This window comes from Chelonoidis abingdonii, chromosome 3 (genome assembly GCF_003597395.2).
Source record: "Chelonoidis abingdonii isolate Lonesome George chromosome 3, CheloAbing_2.0, whole genome shotgun sequence".
NCBI lineage: Eukaryota > Metazoa > Chordata > Testudines > Testudinidae > Chelonoidis > Chelonoidis abingdonii.
Window position 1 is genome coordinate 140,519,604 of NC_133771.1, and position 18,942 is coordinate 140,538,545.

Genomic DNA, 18,942 nt, shown 5'->3' on the forward strand with positions numbered 1-18,942 from the left:
TTTGGAGAAGTATTTTATCATTTGTTGGTAGAGAACATCCATGTCACTGCAATCATGGCCCTTGCTGAGACAGTGTTCCAATGAGGGCCATTTAGCTGTTTACCACTGCCCCAGCATGGGCCCCATTAGAGGGAAGGTGGATGCTATGCCCCTAGCCTAGTGAGACACAAGAAACTGGTATTTGGCAAAACAAGGCCCTGATGCCGGAAAGACAGAAGCACGTGCTTAGCTTTATACACTGTGAGCAGTCCCATTGACAATGGAGCTAATCTCAGTACATAAAACAAAGTATGTGCTTACATCTTTGCAGAATGGGACCTAAAAGATTTAGAAGATGGGGTGAGGAGGAGGGATTGTGGCTCTCAAATAAATTGTGAGGTTAAGTCCTAAGCATACATAGATCATCATACATGTATCTTAAAGAGTCTACTATGGAAGGCCTGATTTCAGATATGCGAGTTTGTGGTGAATTAGATGTGATCAACCCAAAAAAAGACATCGAAGGCTAGATTCACAGAGAGGACTTAAGTGCCTAACTGCCACTTTACACATCTAAATCCCAGAATCAGGCCCCACTGGGATTCAAAGCCTCTGCTCAGCTGCCCCCGAAATCTGTAGTCACCAAAACTAGCTCGGTGCCTCAACTGCAGTATAAGTTCACCAGGTATCTGTTTTTGCCTGAGTACAAGCACTGCAGCCCCACACCAGACATCTGGACACCTAAGCCCCAGAGCAATGAACGAACCAGGGAAAGACAGATATACAGTCCTCTGCCTACCTAGCTGCAGGGCCTAGTCTGGAAAGATTGTTCAGAGATCAGCTACCAGATCAGGCCCTTATAGAGATGTTTACACAAAGACTGAAAAAAGTGTACACCAGGGAGGGAGCAGGGGAGAACAACCTTCCTCAGAACCTTTTGCCCAGTGGCTAGGGTACTCATCTGGGATGTGGAAGACACTCAGTTAAGTACCACCCTCCAACTGAGACACAGGAAAGATTTGAAGTGGGTTCTGCCACCTCTCAGGTGCATACATTAGCCACTGGGGCATGGTATATTCTAGTGTGGAGCTCTCAGTCTCCCCTGTCGAAATGGGGATAAATAAATTTTAAAAAGAGTCACTGGAGTAGGGAGACTGAATCCTGGGTCTCCCACCTTTCAGGCGAGTGCACTAAACATCAGGCTACAGAGTCAGTCTCATACTTACCTGCTCGCTTGGCCCAATGAGTGCAACAGTTTCAACAGGAGAGCTAGAGAGAACAATGTCAGAATATCCCATAGCCCGGTCGTTAGGGTCCTGGCAGCAGAGACCAGTTCAAACCTCCTTTCTCCATCAGGGAGAAGAGGGACTTGAACTGGGGTTTCTCCCACATGTCAGATGAGTACCCTAACTACTGGGCTAAACATTATGAGGGTGCTGCTACTGCGCCTCCTCCCTCCCTGCTAACTTCTTTCAAAAACAATGTAGGCACCTCAACCAAGAGAGCATTTTCCGCTGAGAATCCCATTTTGTAGGGGGCACTTCCCTATAGCCCAGACTTAGGTGCCTATGTATCTATGTATGAGACAGGGGGAAATGCTTCACACGCCCGCCTTGGCTTAGCATCTTCCACCTTTGGTGAGGCATCACCTAGTGTGCTGGCTTTTGTGAATCCCATTCTAAGATCCCATCTCTTCCATTCATTGTGTACGGAGCCTAGGTGCCTAAATCCAGCATTTGTGATTTTCTAGACACCTGAACGTTAGACCTGATGATATTGAGTGTCACCACATTAAGTTTCTTTGTTAATTTAGCCCCCAAAGTCCAGGTTTTAGTACATCTAAGTTCCCTGATTATTCCAAGTATCTGGCACATTTTTGGGTGTTATAAAAGTTAACATAATAGTTCAAGGATAGTTTGATGTTGAATAAAAAGGTAAAAATATGGGAGCTTTGTCCTCATCTCTGCGCATATGCTATCAGCCGGACTGCTTACACCTTTTAAATATGTCTGAGAAACTTCACCCAAAAATTTCCTTCTCATGAATGCTGTGATAAGCATAACAAGCAAAGCGGTAAGGTACTCAAAGTGAAATAAATTTTCTTTTTGAAGTATGAAATATTACAATTGACACATAAAACAATGGACCATGGAGTTACACTTCTGTTGCACTTGGTCCATCTTAGAGCTCTGTCTAATATTCACCTTGCCTTCCAGAGTGAGGTCTTCTCCAGGTACATAGTAAGGAGCCACAGACGTCCAGGTAACAATGACAACACTGCTTGGGTCAAAAATGGCCTCAGGGAACCCTCGTTGGACATGGTCTGCGGCAAGCTGTAAGACGTCAGGGGATGAATCTTCTCTATAAAACACCTTCCCACGTCCATCTGTAGTGTCCAGATCAGCCAAAAATGGAGCAATAGCTCCAAAACTGAGTGGGAATTGACCAAGGTATTCTTCTTCTTTTGATGGTTCATTCACTGCAATGATCCCATTAGTGGCGACCTAATAGAAAGGGTAAAATCATTTAGACAGGGCAGTAAGTATTGTTCACATGGCTATTTCACAAGTCTAAACACTTTTGTAGTACTTTCAAACCCACTGAAACATTTCCGGTTCTTAAATACCTAATATCATTGAAGCTGAAGCTTGTATTTATGAGATAAGTCAAGTTTACAACCTGTAGGACTATTCCAAAACACACTTTTTATATCTATTTGGAGGGATCCTGGGTTTTTAACTTTTCATGATTCAACAACAAGGTACATTCAGAACTGAACATTCTTCTCTCTGAAGGGTAAGATTTCAAACAGCTATATTTCACAGGCTACCACATTCACCTCCGCTTCTGGCAAATCAGTACAAAATAACCACTTCTCACAAACTCCAAAACTCTTGATCTTTATAGACCAAAACTCAGTGCATGCAGTCTTTTGTATGGATTCTCTTAGATGACTAGATACTAGCCATTATGCTATGTGATGGGGCAAGGCCAGATGGCTACAGTAAAGTACTGAGAAACAGGTATGTTAGCCCCAGGCTAAACAAATTCCTAGTACCCTGGTGTGACGAAGTGGGGGTTTTCTTGGGGTTTTCTGTCTTTTCCAGGGTTTGCATGCACAGGGGGTGGGACTCAATGTACCTGGGTGTTACTGGTTTAACGAGGTGAGGGGAGAGGGAGTTTGTTGTTACAGAGGACCGGAGAGGACTCGGGACCCCAGCCCACGAGACACAACCGGTCTGACCAGTGGAGGACAATGGCTGCAGAGAGAGGACCCCGGTGACCTGACCAGGCTGGTTCCAGCCAGAGGAGAGCTGCGAGGAAAGGGACTCAGGCCTTCCTGTTTACGACCCTGTTAGCCTGGAAAAGGCAATGGAACTGAGCGGGCTGAGGCCGGGGATATCAGAGACCAGCGGGAAGCAGGGGGCTCGGTGCTGGCGAAGGGGAAGCAGGCAGACACCACCTGATGCAGGAGACTGCGGATGTGCTCTTATTGTGAGAGGCCAGGCCTGAGGCGCCTGAGAGTTTCCTGTGCTGTGCTTCAACTCCTCAATAAACCCTGCCTGTTTAGCTGGCTGAGAGTCACTTCTGCGTCTAGAGAACAGGGTGCATCAGCCCCTTTGGAGGGAGAAAGGCCCAGGGGGTCCAGATGTGGCCGTGGACTCCCGGAGGGGCCCACGGCAGAGACAGACGTGGCTAAGGCTCAACGAGTGCTGCTCCAGGAGGTGGAGGGGCCTGACCCGAGAGAGAGTGGACCCCGAGGGAAGCTGTCTAACTTGAAAGGGGCACCCAACGACCACACAGGGCAAGTGTGGGCACGAATTGTGAGTCCACGACACCTGGTAACAAAATGCAGTTGCTCCAGGTTTAATCAAGCACCTGGCAGCCAATTAAGATCTTTCTAAAGCGCAGAGAGATAGCTACTTTAATTAAAACACCTGCCAGCCAATCAAGGCAGGCTAATCAGGGCACCTGGCTTTAAAAGGAGCTCACTCAATTTTTCAGGGGGCCAAAGGAAGGGAAAGAGGGGGGGGAAGGGGAGGTGGTATTGTTTTGTTTTTAAAAGGGGGGGGGAAAAAGGGGGGCCTGGGGGGGAAGCAAAGGGGGGGGGAAGGGGCTGAGAGTGAGAGAGAGTGTACTGCTGGAGGATTGAGGAGGACAAGCATTATCAGACACCAGGAGGAAGGTCCTGTGGTGAGGATAAAGAAGGTGTTTGGAGGAGGCCATGGGGAAGTAGCCCAGGGAGTTGTAGCTGTCCTGCAACTGTTACAGGAGGAACTATAGACAGCTGCAATCCACAGGGCCCTGGGCTGGAACCCAGAGTAGAAGGCGGGCCTGGGTTCCCCCCAAACCTCCCAACTCCTGATCAGACACAGGAGGAGCTGACTCAGACTGTGGGTTCCATAAGAAGGGAAGATCACTGATGTGAACAAATCTGCCAATAAGCGCAGGACCCACCAAGGTGGAGGAGGAACTTTGTCACAGCTATTAAAAATGTTTACATTAGAGTGCTGCTAGGTATGGAAGCTTAGGGAAGATGGCACCCTGGGCAAGCTTGTATTTTGATGCCCCTGGTACCCACTGCCTCTCCCACCCCTGACTCATCCCTCCCACCCCCTGCCGCCTTCCCATTAGTCCCCCCCATCGCTGCCGGCCCCCACTGCCTCCCCAGGTGCCTGATGCCTTCCCCACCCCCATTGCCCCAAGCTCCTTTCTGCAGCCTTGCACTCCAGGCCCGCCCCACTCCTTGCCTCTTGACCGCAGTACCCCCTGACTATGGTGCTCTGGGCAGTCACCCATGTCGCCCACCCATAAGGTCAGCTCTGGATGGAAGAAATGAAGTAAATACTCAAACTTAGAATGGATAAATAAATACTTAAGACAATTACTTTGTTGACTAACCAGTAAGCCAGATTCTCACCTGATGCAAGCTGGTGTTATTCCATTAATATCAATGGAACTATTTGGACTAACACCACCTTAACATCTGGACCATACTACTTCTACAGTGTAAGATCCAGGAGCGATAGTATACATGACATTATACACTTGTCGGAGAGCTTGTGGCTGATGAAAGTGAAGGATCAACAGCATTATCATGTGCCCCCCACAGCAGGAGCAGAGATGTTGTGTAACTTTCCACAATAGATCAGCCAATAGATCTTTCTCCTAACTTCCCTGCCTAGGGCTTTGTGCAAACTGCACAATTAAGCCATTCCTCACATTCCTTCCTTGCACTCAAGATTGCTGCAATTTTAGACCCTGTCTACGCTGGCAAGTTTCTGCACAGTAAAGCAGCTTTCTGAGCTGTAACTCCCAAGGTGTCCACACTGCCAAGCCACTCAGTGCGCAGAAACTGTGCAGTTGTAGCGCTGTAAAAAAAAAAAAAACAAAAAAAAAACCCCACTCCAACAAGAGGTGTACAGCTTTCTACACTGGGGCTACAGTGCCATGGTGCCAGTGCAGACACTGCGGTCGATTACAGAGCTGCAATTGGGCTCAGGGAGGTGTCCCACAATGCCTGTTCTCCCCTCTCTGGCCAACAGTTTGAACTCTACTTCCCTGACCTCAGGTGACCAACCGTCATCCCCACCCCATAAATTCCTTTGGAAAGTCCCTTTCTTGCTTGTTTGGTGACGCATGCAGTGGTCTCAGCGCGTCTTTCCAGGTGGCCATGCCTGCTCCATGCACCAGGCGATCCCCCATTTGGAGCAATGCTGAGCTGCTGGACCTCATCAGCATTTGGGGAGAGGAGGCTGTCCAGTCCCATCTGCGCTCCAGCCGTAGGAATTACGATACCTAAGACAGATTTCATGATGCATGACAGAAAGGGTCCCTGATCAGAACACACTGCAGTGCAGGGTCAAACTGAAGGAGCTGCAGAACGCCTACCACAAAGGCGCAGGAGGCAAACTGCCACACTGATGCTGCGCCCATGAGCTGCCAGTTCTACAAAGAGCTGGATGCGATACTCGGCGGCAATCCCACCTCCGCTGCGAAGGCCACTGTGGATATTTCAGTGGCTCGTGTTCCAGTTGAGAGTGGACCAAGCCAGGAGGAAGAAATCTTGGATGAGGATGTGGAGGGGGAGGGGGACCCAGAGGCAGAGGATGACTAGAAGGTCAAAGATGCATGCAGCCAGGAGCTCTTTTCTACCCTAGAGAAGGCTAGTCAGTCACAGCTGTCAGATGTTGGCAAAGTGCAAACAGGAGAGGAGGCCCTGGTAAGTGGATTTCATTTTGGGAATCGCTGAAGTGAGTTGTTGGGGGCAGGAGGGTTGCAGAAAGCAGGCTTGTGTCTGTATGATGCACGTATCACCACATGCCTAGTCTGAGCGGCGGAACAGGGTGTTGATTGACTCCCTCACTTCAAGGAAATCTGCCTCAGAGATCTCCAGGAAACTCTCATGGAGATACTGGGCAATCCACTGCCACAGGTTCTCTGGCAGAGCAGTTTTGTTTCTTGCCCCAGTAATGGTAACTTTCCCGCACCACTGTGCTGTCACTGGTGGGGTGGGGAGGACACCATTGCTGTACAAAGGCGAGCCACATAGGGGCCAGGACAGAAGCCACAGTCTTGGAGAAGACCCTCCCTTGATTCCCTGCCCATGCTCAGCAGTGAGATATCTTCCATAATCATATTCTGTGGAAAGTGTGGGGACAGGAATGATTATCAGACTCTCCCTACAATGCTAGCTCTCCCCAAGAGCCACGTGCCCAGTATACAGCCGGGTCCAGGAAGAGTGATTTACCCTTCCCTTGGGGCTACTCACCATTTTGGGGGTCTTGTGGCTCATGTGTGCTTGCCTGGAGTCAGCCAGTTAGTGACAGGTACATGAATAGTGGCTGTGTTTTAAATCACTGAATCAGTGTTCTCTGTGTTGCAAACAATACTGCTTCTGTAAAATGTTGTGTTTAAACTTCAGAGATGACCTTGGGATAGGGTTACCAGATAGCAACTGTGAAAAAACGGGACGGAGGTGGGGGTGATAGGTGCCTATATAAGAAAAAGTCCCCAAAAATGGGACTGTCCCTTTAAAAATGGGATAGATGGTCACCTTACCTTGGGAGCCCAGCCTCCCTCTTTGTTATCGGTGGCTGAATGGCTGCACAGAATTAGAAAGGGGCCAAGAAGAACTAAGGAGGACTTTCTGCATGATGTTATGATGCACTCTGCGGCCAATAAGCAGAAACTGAAGGAGTGTCAAGACAGTGAGAAGAGAGACTGAAAGGAGAACGCTGAGGGCCAGAATGAAGCCATGGAGCACCAAGCAGATGTGCTCCAGGCGATGCTAGCTCTGAAAACCAAGCACTTCCACGCCCGCCCTCCTCTGCAGCTGCTGTCGCAAAATTCTTTCCCATGCTCCCCCCCAGCCACCGCCAACACACCCTTATCAACCTCCTGGCTCCAGTCTATATCCACGGCATTCTCCCCCATCACAGTTCAGCACTGCAGACTCCCACTACCCAGCGCACTCAACACCCATCCCTCTGCAGTTTGGCCCTGCTGAAGTACAGTATCCACTGCACTGTATTTCAAAGGAGAAGGCTGGATATGACCCTTGGACATACACAAATCTTTAGCCATGGCTTCTCCCATGCCCCTTGCTGCTGATAATTTTTTTTTTGTTTGCCTCTCTTCTGTTTTTTTTTTTTTAAATAAAATAATTGTTTTGGTTTGAAAGCAATCTTTATTCTATTAACTGAAAGCAAACAGAACCCTGCAAAGCAACAGACAATTATGTTAAGTCTTCATATTGCATCGTCTGCCCCAATCACCTCCTAACATTACAAGCACCGCACTCCCGAGCATAGCAACAAATATTAGTGTCTTTCAGCTTCAAATTGCTGCCTCAAGGCATCCCTGATCCTTATGGCCCCGTGCTGTACCCCTCTAATAGCCCTGGTCTCAGACTGTTCAAACTCAGCCTCCAGGCGCTGAGCCTCAGCGGTCCAGCCCTAATTGAAGCTTTCACCCTTCCCTTCACAAATATTATGGAGCATAGGCTATAAACATAGGAATATTGTCACTGGCCAGGTCCAGCATCCCATAGAGGCAGCACCAGTGGGCCTTTAAATGGCCAAAAACACACTCAACAGTTATTCTGCACTTGCTCAGCCTGTTATTGAACCACTCCTTGCTACTGTCAAGTTGCCCCATGTATGGGTTCATAAGTCACAGCATTAAGGGGTAGGCAGAATCTCCCAGGATCACAGTGGGCATTTTGACTTCCCCTACGGTGACCTTCAGGTCCGGGAAGAAAGTCCTTGCTTGCAGCTTCCTGAACAGACCGGTGTTCCAAAAGATGTGTGTGTTATGCACCTTTCCAGACCAGCCTGCGTTAATGTCCGTGAAATGCCCACAGTGATCAATAAGCACCTAGAGAACCATTGAGAAATACCCCTTGCGATTAATGTACTTGGTGGGTAGGCGGTCTGGTGCCAGAACTGGAGTATGTGTGCCATCTATCGCCCCTCTGCAGTTAGGGAAGCCCATTTGTGCAAAGCCATCCACAATGTCACACACATTGCCCAGAGTCACAGTCTTTCGGACCAGGATGCGATTAATGGGCCAGCACACTTCCATCAACATGAGTCCAACGGTCGACTTTCCCCACTCTGAACTGCTTAACAATCGATCAATCGGTAGCAGTCTGGAGTAGCCAGCTTCCATAGTGCAATTGCCAGGCGCTTCTCCAATACAGGGCAGCTCTCATTCTCATGTCCTTGAGCCGCAGGGATGGGGCGAGCTCATCACACAATCCCATGAATGTGGCTTTCCTCATCCAAAACTTCTGCAACCACTCCTTGTCATCCCAGACGTGCATCACGATGTGATCTCACCACTCAGTGCTTGTTTCCCCTGCCACTCGTGACGTGTTGGTCAGAGCAAGCGGCATACTGGTCAACAGTTCAGGTGCCATTCCTGCAGCCCGAAGAAGCAGGGTGTGCAGTACACAAACCATTGACAGATGACGCCAAATGCAGACGGAAGCACAGGGATTGCTGGCATGCGAAGCAATGCATCGGGGCTTTGGGACATGACACAGGATGCCCCGCAACCCCCTCCGCCTTCCAACAGCTCTTAGTGGTGAAAGATGAAGAAATGCTCTGTTGGATAGCTCCCCAGAGTGCAACGCTCTGAATATGCTGCAAGTGCCACAAGTGTGAACATGCTATTGTGTAGGCTGTTGACAGCGTGAACACAAAACAGCGGTTTCCCTTTAGAGCTCTGTGAGTGGCGCTGTAACTGCTGACGATGTAACTCTGCCAGTGTAGACGTACCCTTAGTTTAGAATTTAACTAGAGAATTTAGGCTTGACCTACACTTAACCTTGGACCAAAATAACTAACTCAATTTTGATTTTGTTTTTTTCCTGCAAGTCTGTGTGTGAATACTTATTTCAGGCTATAAGTGCCCTGTTTTGATTGACAAGCAAAACTGAAATTCAACATCAAGACTGTTCTAACTTATCTTGGCTCCCCAGCACATTAGGAACTCTTCTGTAACTGCAGAAACCAGAGTGCAGCATGCTTTTGCAACTTCCAGTCCCAGATATGCCTTCAGTACATCCCCAGAGGCTACAGGGGAATGGGGAGATAAAGCCATTCTGTTAGCTATTTGCCACCCAGGGAATCCTTTTATATCAGGGTATTTCCCAGGCATGGGTTCTGTCAGGTTTACAATCCCTATATGCTGCTCAGCCATGGTGAAATGGAGAATCTGAACCATTGTCTGGCAAAAGCTTAATCTTACAACTGGCATAAAACAGTCCAATGTGTATTTCTTGTTTATTGATCATTTTCAATGCAGATTTGTAACTGAAACATAAACAAAACACATTCATGTTCAGGTTGCCCCAGAGGTAACACTTAAAAGTTTAATTGGTTCCATAAGACGTTCCACTGAGGGCACACCGTTCACAGAAATGGTGGCTTCAGGGACAAAGAAAAGTAAATGAAAATGGTGAAAAATAATGCAAGTTATAAGGGGCAACATAAACATTTATATTTAAGGACTTTGGATGACATTCTCACAGAAAGAACTGCAGATGGAGCTTGAAGAGTTGCTGTCACAAGCAAAGTAGAAAATATCATTCTGAAGCCTCCTCTGACAGCCAGGGGTTTCCTGATTAGCAATCTGTCTGCGTAGGGTCAGCATTTAACCTATAGTTTGTCATTTATCTGGGATGTGGTTACACACGAACAATTGGTTTAACTTAGCAAATAGCTAACTTTAGTTCATCAAAAAATGAAGTGGCTAGTGTGGCTGTCACCAGCCAGCTGCTTGGGTGGCCCCATGGTCAGCCATACTGGCTGCTGCAGCAGTCACAGAAAGTCATGGAATCCGTGACTCCTGCAACCTCTGCAACAGACACAGAACCCTAGTCATCAGCTGTATTAAAATATTTATCTATATTATATGTACAGTGTTTAATTTTCTTTATAATCTGAATAGGCATGATGGGGGTATATGGAGGAATAATTTACTAACCATGGCAAATTTACTATGTCAATTTCTCCTCTATCTAGACTAAATATACTCTCAAGGAATATACATGCATCTTTCAGGGGTCACAAATTCATAGTTCATCTCCATTTTGGACTTGTTGCCACAAAAAAAGGCAATTTATGTGATTCCCAGATTATAACAGAAATCTAAAATAACATTGGGAGAGGAGCTACCAAACATATATAATCAAAGCCATTCAAAATTATGGAATAAAGACTAGAGACAAGAGAAACAACTTTAAAGCTATCCTTGTCTCTCTCCAGCCATTGGGTGCTTGCTTCTGAACTCTTAGCATATGTCTACACAGCAGCAGGGAACATACTTCCAGTGTACGTAAACAGATGTGCTAGTTCTACTCAAGCTAGTGTGTTACAAATAGCACTGTGACCACAGCAGCACAGGCTAGCCTCCCAAGCATGTAGCCAGAGAGGATTGGATTGGTTTGTACTTGGGCGGCCGACCTGATGTCTGTGTTGCTGTGGCCACAGTGCTATTGCTAGCTGGAGCACAGCTAGCATGTGTTTGTCTATCAGCATCTGGGAGGGCACTTCCCAGAGTGATATAGACTTATCCTTATTTCCTACTTTGTCATAAACTGATAGGGTTGCTGTCAAGTAATTTGTAGGTTTCTCAACAAACAATTGATTATTTTCATGTTTTGTTTTTCAAAGGAGATGTTTTGTTCAGATTTAAACATTACCCTGCATTATATGCAACCAAGCATTGTGCTATTATTGTACTGCAAAAGAACCAAACTATTGAAACACTGAAAAACAAATATTAGAAACCCAGCAGTCTGGATTCCTGGTGTAAAGTGAGTCAAGTGCACAGAATAAGCATTTATCATAAGTAGTGAAAAGTTGTTTTTTAAATTTCAAAATTTAAGAATTAATGCATTTTATTAACATACGTAAGGAAATTTGTTTTTTTAAAGTATTATTTAATTTTACCATGCCCCTTTAAACTCATATAAATTCACTTAGTTATTGACATTAATAAAAATGTGTAAGTCCAAAAATGGATGTGTATTACAGTTCAATAAAGAGGTATTTTTATTATAAAAAGACAAAAAAGCTGAAGGTTTGTGTTGTCTAAAGACAGTAACAGCTATATGGGTTTTTTTTGCCATTTAGGGTATTACTCTATTTAAAATGACAGGAAGTGGTGGCAGATTTTTTTAAGCATTTTAAACTGCTGGATTACACATTGCTAAATTACATTTATGGTTTGTAGTAAAACATACCAGACACACTATATACAGCTCTATCTCAATTAGTCAAACGGGGCAGCAGCGAGGTGGGTAGAAAAATGATACACTATACTTTTGTAAAATCAAATTTTCAAACAAATAAGTGGTTTTTTTGTTGTTGTTTGTTTTTTTGGAGTGTAATTACCAGACATTGTGGGGACATGACACTTTCTGGGTAAAAATTAGCTTTTGACAAATAAGGCTGGTTGTCTGCATAACTGAGTGCTGGTATAGTTAAAGCAACAAAACTTTCTAATGTAAACAAGGCCAAAATTTAAAAGTTTAATTTAAAGAGTTTACAAATGTAATAAAACAAATTAAATCAAGTTCAGTGAAAAGACTCCTTTCCAAAAGGAAACAACCTCAGACCTCTCTAAATCATCCCTGAGATGATATCCACTGTATTAGGGACGGGCAACCTTTCAGAAGTGGTGTGCCAAGTCTTCATTTATTCACTCTAATTTAAGGTTTTGCATGCCAGTAATACATTTTATCATTTTTAGAAGGTCTCTCTCTATAAGTCTATATTATATAACCAAACTATTGTTGCATGTAAAGTAAGCAAGGTTTTTAAAATGTTTGAGAAGCTTCATTTAAAATTAAATTAAAATGAAGATCTGATCAGTTTAATGCAGTGGTTCTTAACCTGGTTGTATGCACCCCCTGGGCTGTGAGATGCCCTTTCTGGGAGTGCGAGACATGCGAGATTTTTTTAGTAGGTAAATCATCAAAAACACAAATTAAGCACAGGCACATAAGCACAACTACTTTGTTTCATCAAACCTATGTATTTTATTAACATTATACATGTTTTAATGATTACTGTATTATACAAACAAAGTTTTTACATTTTTAAATTTTCAAGTTTTGAAGCCAATTGTAGTGTAATTTTTTATAAGGGCTGCAGAGCACTGGAACCAGGCCAGGAGCAGAGCTCTGGGTTGGCTGCCGGTACTGCAGGCTGGCAGGAGGGCTGAGCAGGGCCCAGATCCCGGCTGGCAAGGGGCCGGGCAGCTGGAACCCCAGCCCAGCAGCGAGGTGAGCGGGGCCGGTGGCTGATATCCCAGGCTGGCAGCAGGCTGAGCAGGGCTGATGGGCGGCAATCAGCTGTAACCCCAGACCGGCAGCAGGCTGAGCAGCTCAGCCCGCTGCCAGTCTGGGGTTCTATCCGCCAGCTCCTGCCAGCCAGGATCCTGGCCACTGGCTCCGCTCAGCTGCTGCTGGCCGGGAGTTCCGTTCACTCAGGCCAGCAGTGGGCTGAGCGGGGCCAGTCACCGGGACCCCGGCTGGCAGCAGTGTGTCAGTAAAAATCAGCTCATGTGCCACCTCTGGCATGCGTGCTGCAAGTTGCCAACCCCTGCACTATACCAATACATAACTGTTACATTGTGTCCTGTGAAACTGATGGTTAGAGCAAAAAGGGCTGGAGCTAACATTTTAGTTCTAGATTAGAAGGTCCTTCACTGAAATGCCTATGGACTATTAGTTCAAGCACCTCATTTTATATCAACTGTTAGATATACAGAATTACATTTAATGAAACCTACATTAATAAACATTAAGATTGCAAAAACAAAGCACTTAAAAGTTAAGAATAATTGGAAAGATTTTTTATCTAGTATAAAGAAATGCACATTTCATCACAACAACCCTAACTCTGACCCAAGAATTTTTAATATTTTTTTTAAAAAAAATTTCAGGATTCTATAAATTAGTATATTATCAGTTAATATATTTATCAACTAGCAGTACTTTTTTGTAAGTTCTGTTTCTCAAGAGTAATATTGTATATGTAGTTTAATAGAAAAAGAAAGTATAAAATAATTCTGGTAAAATTTTTTCACATGGGCAATCTATTCCAGAATTTTTTTTTTTTATTCCAAATATTCATTCTGGCTGGTACAATGGACAAAATGCCAGATAAATAAACTAATCAAATTTATAATGGCTCTTGTGAGGGTCTGACTCATTCAGTGTGCACCGGACAATATACTCATGTTCACTGGAAAGTTCAGTTACTAAGCATGTCTATGCAGCACTCTTAAAGTGTGATCTTAGAAGGTTCAGCTTTAACTGTGTTTAACATGTGTTAAAGGCAGTGTAGTGTGCCTTGTCAACAATAGGCTTTTAAAACACCTCAGATCTCTGACAAGATCTCAGAGGAAAAAAAGACAGTCACTGAGGGCATGTCTACACTCACCTCCAGAGCGATCAAACCAGTGGGGGTCTATTTATCGGACTAGTGAAGATGAGATAAATCGATTGCTGAGCACACTCCCCTTGACTCCAGAGCGAGATACATAGGCGGACTCGGAGTCGATGGGGGAGCGCCAGCAGTCGACCTACCACAGTGAAGACACCACGTGAGTAGATCTAAGTACGCAACTTCAGCTACATTATTTATGTAGCTGAAGTTGCGTAACTTAGATCGATCCCTTCCCCCTCGTGTAGACCAGGCCTAAGCAATAGTTTAGGCCAGGTTCTGCTGCCATATTAAACACAAGGATATCAGTATCAGTCTTCATTCTGAATGTGAATAAAAGTGTTAAATAGTCACTGAAAGTTCAACACTGAAAAAAACTGAAAGATTGCAGCATGCAGAGCTCATGAAAAAGAGCACAGGACTGATTGCCATCAGTATATTGGTGATGCTGCAGTCTAAATAACCCCCTCCCCCTCATGGCCTCACACTTTACACTGAACAAGTACCTCTGACCATAGGTTCTTGCAGAAAAACACTGACTTACAATGTTCCTATGGGCAGACAATTACGAGCACATTGTGGATGCTATCAGGCAGGAGCGGCTCCAGGCACCAGCATAGCAAGCGTGTGCCTGGTGTGGCAAGCCACGGGGGGAGTGGCCTGTGAGGCCTGCTGGTCCCACGGTTTCAGCGGACCTCCCCGGAGAACTGCCGCCAAATCCGCGTGACCAGGGCGGACCTCCTGCAGAACCACCTTGGGGCAGCAAAGAACATAGAGCCGCCCCTGCTATCAGAATACAAACAGCAAACAACTAAGATACAGACTAGAATTCACATAAGAAAACCTTCAAGACACCATCACCGCACCATTCTCTAACATGCTAACCAATATTGTCTCATTGTTTCCATGTACTGCCCTATCTGTCTGTACCCATGTGTTGTCTTTTGTCTTAAGACCTAGATTGCAAGCTCTTTGGAGAAGGGACTGTCTAATTCTGCAGCTCACACAACACATACAGTATGAAAGTGATATTTCTTAGCTCCAGGAGAACAGCTAGTATTTCCAAATCTCTACACACTGTGGCTAAACTGTTATAGGTCTTTTCCTGCTGCAGACCACATATCCATGGCCTCCCAATACAGACTTGGCAATACAGACAATATATTTCACTAAAATCAGACAGAGCTACAGTAGTTAGCAGTGGGTTGATCAGAAACCTGATATAAAATAAAATAAAGCTTTGTGACCCTGTCAATTAGGATTTTATGACAAAACATATTAGAAATGTATGTCAGTCTAAGCCAGGTGATATAGTTTTGAGTCAAGGTGCTAATGCAACTTAAGTAACACACCAGCAACAATCACCATATAAAGCATCAACTCATTCCTTTCACTAGCAAGACAGACAGCCATAGAAGGCAATCCACCAAGGAATTCATACTGGTCACTTATTTGTAAAATCCCCTGGTATTTGAAGAGAAATTGATAGTCATCTTAGAATCCAGTGCAACAAAAACATCAACCTTGTCTCTCTCCTCATTACTTCTGGGGGAGAAGAAAGCCTGTTCTTGCCTAAGGGAACAAATTAACTCAAAAGTCTGATGAAGTGGGCTGTAGCCCACAAAAGCTTATGCTCAAATAAATTTGTTAGTCTCTAATGTGCCACAAGTATTCCTGTTCTTTTTGCAGATACAGACTAACAGGCTGATAAGACATTGGCTAGATTAGTGGTTTTCAACCTGTCCCCAGAGTCTGTGTCTGTTTCAACCCCCATAGGTCTGCAAAAGGTTGTCCTTACCACAGGACAGTGGTTTTCACCCTGTGGTCCATAGACCCCTTGGGGTCAGCAGATTATGTCTAAGATTTCCAAAAGGGCCTGCATCACCACTTGAAATGTTTTAGGGGTCCACAATTGAAAAAAAGGTTGAAAAATCACTGTGCTAGATCCTCTCTGATGTGCAGCAGCCCAGTTCCAACGAAGTAACTTAATTTACACCTGTCAAGGATCTGACTCGGAGAGTTCAGATCCACACTGGTAAGTTTTGCATGTAGCCTACGCCCTGTAGTGAAATAAACCCCCGGAAATCCAGGCAACAAAAGCACTTTCAGGGAGGGAGCTTCCCAGCCGAGAAAGGCGGGGGGCATCTGCTTTTCACTGAGATTGTCGTTAGCCAAAGTCTTCCAGCTCGGAGACCTCCCCGCGTCCGTTCGCTTGGCCTGTTGTGCAGCGCCGTGTCCCGGGACGCAGCAGCGCTCGGCTCCGCGGTCCGGCACCAGCCAGAGAGGAGGGAAACTGGGGGGATTCGACGTGCTGAACCCGAGCGGCTCGGCAGCGGGTCACTCGGCGGAGCCTCTCCCAGTCCCAGCGGGGGCTGCACTACAGCGGCTGCGCTTGGCCCCTAGCGAGCGGGGCAGCCCCACCCGGCCCGTCCTGCTCCCCGCGCCGCACGCCCCGCGGACAGAGACCAACCCACTTAGCTGCCGCCCCCCCACCCCCAGGTCCCGCACTCACGTAGAGGGAGCCGACGCTGGAGCCGTAGAAGCGCAGCTGGGCGCTGAGCTCCAGGGGTGGGGAGCTCACGTCGTCCCCGGGCTCCAGCTCCGCGTCACCCCGCTCCGCGCCGAAGGGGAAAAGCAGCCCCCCGCGGGGCAGGCAGCCCCCGGGCACGGCCAGCCCCAGCAGCGCCCACAGCAGCGCCCAGCCCCAGCTCCGCCCGGGGAACATGCTCGCCTCCTCCGGCGCCTCCCTGCACAGCGCGCGGCAGCAACTCCAGCGCGGGCGGCGGAACTATGACGCCCCCAAAGTTTTAAACTCAGCCAGGGCTGGGGTGGGGAGGGGAGAAGGGGACTCGTGAGAGCCTGAGGCGCAAACCAATGAACAAAGCAGCTCAGAGAAAACCAGCCAATCACAATTAGAGGGGAAAGGCTCCCCCCACCCCTCACTGCATCCCAGCCCCATCAATACGTCTCTTTCGTACCAAGAACATAATTAAAAAAAAAAACAAGCAAACCCATCAGCCTGAGTTTTCCCCCGTTAACCCCATCCTCGACCCCAGAAACTCAAGGTACCTCCCTTATTCCCATCCCAGCCACAGTGGGCCACAACTCACCCGACCAATAACATCTCCTTTCCTTTACAGTTGAATTGTTTTTTGTAAGTTTAGAAAATGAAGCAGATCTCCTGTAACACGTTCCCTCCTACTCTCATGTTGATGCAGTAATTCTCTTAAGAAAACCAACCAAGTTCTCTGACTGTTGAAAATACAACAGATTCCAACAACAAGCGGTAGTGCTCAAGTGCAGAGCAGCAGCAAACTCAGAAGAAAAGTAGATAGTACATTTCCCAAAAGAGAGAAGAAATTGTAAAACATTGCTTTTCATCCTCTTTCTGTTCTTATGTGGAAAAAATGTATCTACAACAAATCCCATATGAGAAAGGAGAGAGAGAACTCATTTTCTTGTACACTTAGTCTTTCTTAACTTTGGAGTTTAGATCAAGCAGTTCAGTTTATATGAGACAGACAGAACTGTGTACTCCGACTATGAGTACTTACAATTTTGCAGGGATGCTTCCATATCCCACCAGATTAGGCTGTTCTTCTGATGTGGCAACAAATCCTTCTCTTGTCTGAATTTTGAGGCATAAGAACTCTGGGAAGCTGGAGGATTCTTGAAATAAATAAGAATTTGATAAGAAGTCTGAATATTTAAATATTTGTCTCTGTATATTTGCATCAGTAATGTCAGTGATATCATACATTCTTTGACCCTGAGTCTGGAATTTTTAAAAGTTCTTTTGATTTAGCCAATGTTATCTGCAACATATGAATATTTTCACCTTTTGTGCTGTTTCCATTGAGTCTGAATATTGAGGTGTATTTTATTTAAAGTGTCCTGCTGAGCATCTTTACTAACATCTGGAAGAGGGATAAAAAAGCTTTCACAAAGCTTACTTATTATCTGGGAGACATTACAAACACCATTCAGAACCAAAAAATTATGCAGTTTTTGATTAAAAATGAGGGCAAGAAATATACTCAGAATCAACCTGGAATTCCACCAGCTAATATATCATGGGGGAAATATAATCCAAAACAGACATGGACACAAGGTTTTCAGTAGATAACAAATTAGATGTGATCGTTTACAAAGCAATGCAGTGTCAAAAAATCCAATGAGATTTTGCGCTGCATATGAGTAGGCATTATTAAGTTACAGACTAAGGGGAGATGATTGTCCCTTTATGGATATGGTGACACTATTTTTATTAGATAATTTCCGAGTATTTCAATGCAAGAAAGATACATATTAAAAAATCTTGGCGGGAATTCAGAGAAAAGCAACAACAATTATTAGAGGACTAGAAGGAATGACATATAAGGTATTAGTAATGAACTACTTATGTATGTTTCCTAACAATGAAATTTATATTCAGAAAATCACAGATTAGACATGGTTGAAGCCCCATCCCTGGAGTCACTTAACGCTAGATTGGATAGAATATTGAAGACTCTGTTGTAGAGAACAATCATGCATTTACCTTTGGGGAAAAGGACAAGATGATTCAACAAATTTTTTCCATCTCCAGCTTCTATAGGATATTCAAATAGGTCATATATCCATACAAATTATAATCTCCTGAAGATTTCTGTTGCCTGAACATGAAGCTATGGGAGAAGAGTGCTGCTGATTTCTCTCCAAAGTTCATCTTACATCACAGAACTCAGCCTCCTCTTTGATTATTCTTATCAGGGTAAGGGAACTACAAGCTTCCCTCTGCAGTCACCTAGTGCCAAGGATGTGAGGAGAGACTACTGACATCAGCCTCCCGTTGAAAGTCTCTTACTACCCAAAAAGGGTAGAGTAATCTGATGAATAGATCATCAAAAGATAAAGTGACCATGGTATATATCTACACTACCCACCGGATTGGTGGGCAGTGGTGGATCCAGTGGGGATCAATTTATTGCATCTAGTCTAAACGTGATAAATCGACCCC

The 18,942-nt window shown here is 45.5% G+C and overlaps 1 protein-coding gene across 1 annotated transcript in view; it reads right to left on the reverse strand.

Moving 5' to 3' along the window:
• NID1 (nidogen 1) overlaps nt 1-16,668 on the reverse strand; it is an 81,747-nt gene extending 65,079 nt beyond the window's left edge. The window contains exons 1-2 of the mRNA XM_032775043.2: nt 16,456-16,668; nt 2,184-2,483 (exon numbers count right to left, since the gene is read on the reverse strand). Coding sequence (XP_032630934.1) covers nt 2,184-2,483; nt 16,456-16,668 — 513 coding nt within the window. The remainder of the gene's footprint in view (nt 1-2,183; nt 2,484-16,455) is intronic.
• Between the last annotated feature and the right edge of the window lie 2,274 nt (nt 16,669-18,942).